We start from the raw sequence: 5,000 nt of genomic DNA, 5'->3' as shown, positions 1-5,000 counted from the left end.
TGAGCGTTAGCCCTACTAGGCCATCCCCTTTTTTTGTCCGTTTAGCGTCATCCGACCGACCCAAATTTTTGGCATTTTCGATTAAAAAAAAAAAAAAATTGGTAACGGCATTTTTAAGCCATTTTTATGTCGCATAGGAGTTTCGGTGGTTGATCCTTTTTCCCACGCTGTCTTAATTTTGCAACAACATCCACCAACTTTTCCGCCATATTGATTTTGGGTTCACGTCTTGTTGTTTTCCTGGCTCCACAGCTATGATGCTGGGGTACCAGGTCTCCAATTCCGAGAATGCTTATGATTTTTTTTACGTTTTTTTTTTTCAATCCGACCGACCAACCCAATATCAGGAAACGCATTCGACGGTAAACGAAAAAAAAGAGGGGATGGCCTAATGGGAATGGGCCCACGGACAACGTTTGCAAAAACGTAATCCTTCCTAATTTTAGCATACTTCGTCTACATTGTGCGACTTTAACGAGAGGGAATACTCGCGAAAGACTTATAATAGAGAAAAGTTATAGTTTGACTGAGGTGACGTCTCCCTCGTAGTTCTTAAGGTCCCTAGTATCAAATACGTCGAGGCTACGAAATACTCAATTTTATCAATTATACCTTTACATTTTCTAGTAGGGTAAATGCTTTTAGTCGGGTTGCAATATCACATCAAAGTGCATTTCTGGCAACAATTGCAACACTGAGACGCTGAACAGCAACGTTCGGGTGGTGAATCTTTGGCTCTAGAGTGAGTGTGATTGAAAGCATTAGATGATGAATCGTCGTTGATCTTTGGTTGCTTAGTTTCCTTCTCTTGTCTGGGACAGTAAAACTTCAGTACCGATACAGTACCAGACTTAGTCACGAGAACAACAGAGAAGCCATCATCACTGGGAGAGACATCGAAGTATTTAACCTGCGATTGAAAATCAAATGAATTAATCAGCTTTCCGTTGGCTATGTTCCACGCCTTTATAGTGCCATCACGAGAGCTTGTCATCAAAATGTCATCGTTGTTTGATTCTCTCTCGAGTCCATCACTTGGGAGAATTTTCAGATTCATCACTGCGTGAGTGTGACCAGTGAATTTGCGAGCACAGTTGCCATTTTCGAGGTCCCACAACAGTAGCTGGTCTTTGCCTTCGTGTGAGCCAGCGATCACAAAACGATTGTCATCTGTTATTCCTAAGCACTTGATGGAGTCATGGTGTCCTTCTAATTTGTGCAGGCATTCACCTGAATCGGTACTCCATATCCTTAGGGTAAAATCACCCGAACCAGACGCTATGATTTTATGATCGCTTGTTGCTGCTAAGCAACCCACAGCTGCCGTGTGACCAGTGAAAGTTCTTTCACAGCAATTTGTCAAGAGATTCCACATTCGAACAGTTTTATCCTTTGACCCCGAAATGGCTTTGATTTCTCCATGCATGAAAGCAATACATAAAACTGCATCAGAATGACCGATGAGATGATCAACTTTTCCACTAAAGACATGAAAATGACCCACAGTTTTATCATTGGATGCCGAAATAACGACGCTGTCATCAAGAGAGACTTGCAAAGATACCACACCGGCTTGATGGGATCGAATGGTGCGCTGCGTATCGAGACTTTCGCAATTCCACATTGCTATATCTCCACTGTGTGAACCAGTTACCACTTGGTTGGATTTATGAAAGACAGCGATGCAGGCAACGGAAGCAGCACGACTTTTGACGCATTTGGCTGTAGAGATATCCCATAACTTCAACGAATCATTCTTGGACCCGGAAAGGCCCCATCGCCCGTTCGTTGTTATAGCAACGGACTCAGGTTGCGTTGCATGATGGATGATGTGATCACTCGGTGCTGTCTTGTTGCAGGCGTGTTCGGTGCCTGTTGCATGCCAAAGCTTGACATTTTTGTCATTTGAGCCGGAAATGATGGTTTTGCAATCTTTTGTTATGGCAAGACATGAAACCCAAGAAGAGTGGCCAATCAAAGTCTGTTTGCATTCTCCACTAACTGGATTCCAAACCTGAAATTAAGAAACCATTAGGTTCCCTAAACGTAATATATTATTAAGAGGTCCTCTTCATTGAAGCTCACTAAACGCCATTTATTTCACTGTAATTAAATTGCGGTAGACCTTATTCATGAATGGGACCTGTTGTTTATTCCTTTGCTAATGTGCAAATTTGCCTACCAAGCCTCATTTTAGAGCAAGAATTATTTTCAATTCACAGTATGGTGTCTAGACTTGAAAGGCTTGTTTGCACTTAGACAAAAGAATTATAAATTGAGCGCCATTTATGAATAAGGACTATAATAATACAAATTGTAAGAAACTACCTAAAAACAGAGAACTTTCTCTATACATTGGACATTGTGATCAACGTATGAGTCGTTTAACAGTTAAGTTCACTATTTGATTCTATTAAAAAGCAACCAGGTCTCGATGCAAGTTATATATATATATATATATATATATAACGGCGGTCACATTTACTTAGACATGAAAAGAACTCGGTAATGACTACATTACTGTAACCTATTAAACAGATTTGAAATGCGTAACTGGCTACCTATTTTCAATAGCCTTTCAATTACATTATTTGGGACCAAGGAGTGTCACTAATAGAATTAAGGCCATAAGTAGTTGCATATTCTAGTGACAGAGGTGTTGTAAGGAAAAGTCACAATTTCACCGCTGTTTGAAACAACGCAAGATTCAGAGTACACCATCCTTGGTGCTTAGTTTGATGACTAACTGGAACCAGTAGGAAAATACCTTTGGTAATGTGATATAAAAACTGTCCCGAGTACATACCCTCAGCATGTCATCCTTGGAAGCAGACACCACGAAACTGTCATCAGATGCCACAGCCAAACGCCAAATCAGGTCTGTGTGGCCTTTTAAAGTCATACAACACTGAAGCGTGACAAGGTCCCAGATTTTCAATGATTGGTCCTTTGATCCCGATACGATTCGGCGACCATCGTGAAGAGTGGCCAGGCATTTGACTAAACCTCCATGACCTTTAAGGGTAGCGCAGTTTCTTGTTTTAAGATCCCAGATCTTGATTGTCTTATCCTCTGAACCAGATATTGCGCTCCCATGGTCACGTGACATCACCAGACAAAGGATCGGACCTGTGTGACCCTTAAAAACTGCTTGAGTTTCTTCCATGGTAAGAGACCACTTACGGACCGTGCTGTCTTGGGAACCAGTGATCACGTCACCATTTGATGATACAACGATGCTGTTGATTTCTCCTGTGGTGCAACATTCATTTGCAATGTTTATCTATCTATTTATTTATTTATGCAGAAATGCGAATACAAGACATAAAATCTACATTCGCCCCTTTATTGTAGCATAAACCTGCAGCTTAAAAAAATCATATTCAGTCAAGTGATCAGCCTTAGTGCCGGTGGGATGATAACATAGCAGCACTATTGTACAATGTCCTGTGCACAATACACATGGTTTGTTATTTTACTTCGGAGTGTCTTACAGAAGTTTCTATATGGAATGGTAGAATAGTGGAAAAAATGAGCAAGTAGAGCACCTTCAATATTCGCGTTGTTTCTAAGCTAATCTGCTTGAATCTTCAAACGTATACACTTCATGGTACATGTGGTCCAACTTTGTTACTCTTTCTTCAACTGGACTAAATTATCAGAAATTATACATTTTTTTTCCAAAATGGCCGCTATTTTAGTATTATTTTGTTTGATTGCAAATTGGCCTTTTTGGCTACGTTCAAGGTTAAATATTCTTTTGAATTTTATGCTTGAAAGAGAGGCCAAATTAAAACGACCAATTTCCGAGGAAACAAAAGAATACTGAAATGGGGGCCATTTTGGAATAAGGTGTATCTGTTGTCGTTCAAATCCGGTCAAAGGTTGAATGACCCGTTTTTGCCTAGGTTAAATTGGTGATCTTCATTTTACCTTGGTTGAATATGCGCTCTACCTAGTTTAAATCAGATCAGCCCCCCAAAAAGGACTGAAAACACCTACACCTTCCCTCAAGCTCTGTCTTATGCATCTTTATGTTTCATATCATCTTATCGGTTTCTGTATTCATACACTTATCCATTCAGTCTCAACATTACTACATAGTAAGAGAACAAAGAACTGTGCTATGCACTTACCGGTATTCGAACTCGCACCCTGCGGGTCAAACGTCCTCTGTCTTCGCAACTACGCTACAACGACGTACATGTTCAACTCTAACAGTTCTTCTCATTTAATATTAACCTTTGTGTAATAAGTCAATTGATATTTGTATAATAACCAAAACTATTCATAACCTGACCCTGACTTATCTCTGGGCTTAATTTAGGCTCCACAAAAAGTTTCCTCAATTCATCTGAGTGCATGTTTAACCTAGGTAAAATGAAGATCACGAATTTAACCTAGGTTAAAACGAATTCAGCTTGAGAACGGATTTTACGGGAAACATATCCGCCTCAAACTCTGAGGTAATCCAAGGGCACCGAGCCACAAAAATCATTGTCATTATTAGTGAAAGAAAAAGTACTAAATACTTACACGTTAAGAACCTGTTCTCACCTTCGTGACCATTTAGTGTCTTCCTCTTTTTGCCATTGCCTGTGTGCCATACGCGAACGACACCATCGACTCCACCAGTTATGATGAAAATACCATCGGGAGAGACCGCTAAACACGTCACCGCACTTTCATTGTGAAAATGCCGCAGAGCTTCTCCGGTATCAATATCCCAGATACCAACGGCGCAGTTGGAAGAGCCAATCACACGCTTTTCATCTGGGGTTAAAACAAGACAGCTTGGTCCCTTGTCGGCAATTCTTAGCGTGTGAAGACAATCAAAATTAGAACTGTTCCAGATGTTGATGAGAGAGTCTTCGGCCGAGGTGGCAATGAACTTGTCATCACTTGTTACGACGATCTCGTTTACCCTCTGCTCATGGCCTCGAAGATTTGTCCGCAGTGGTCCGCCAGCCGAGATGAGGCAAGCTGATTGTGGGATAAAA

The 5,000-nt window shown here is 40.8% G+C and overlaps 1 protein-coding gene across 1 annotated transcript in view; it reads right to left on the bottom strand.

Annotated features, from left to right (window-relative positions):
- The window catches only part of LOC137970280 (NACHT domain- and WD repeat-containing protein 1-like), a 16,199-nt gene that overhangs the window by 110 nt on the left and 11,089 nt on the right, over positions 1-5,000 (bottom strand). Inside the window, exons 7-9 of the mRNA XM_068816798.1 lie at positions 4,558-5,000; positions 2,807-3,252; positions 1-2,014 (exon numbers count right to left, since the gene is read on the bottom strand). The exon at positions 1-2,014 is cut by the window's left edge and continues 110 nt beyond it; the exon at positions 4,558-5,000 is cut by the window's right edge and continues 168 nt beyond it. Coding sequence (XP_068672899.1) covers positions 659-2,014; positions 2,807-3,252; positions 4,558-5,000 — 2,245 coding nt within the window. The 3' untranslated portion in view covers positions 1-658. The remainder of the gene's footprint in view (positions 2,015-2,806; positions 3,253-4,557) is intronic.

The sequence above is a fragment of the Montipora foliosa genome, chromosome 9 (assembly GCF_036669935.1).
Source record: "Montipora foliosa isolate CH-2021 chromosome 9, ASM3666993v2, whole genome shotgun sequence".
NCBI lineage: Eukaryota > Metazoa > Cnidaria > Anthozoa > Scleractinia > Acroporidae > Montipora > Montipora foliosa.
Note: the sequence above shows the minus strand (reverse complement) of the source record. Positions and strands in the feature narration are given on the sequence as shown.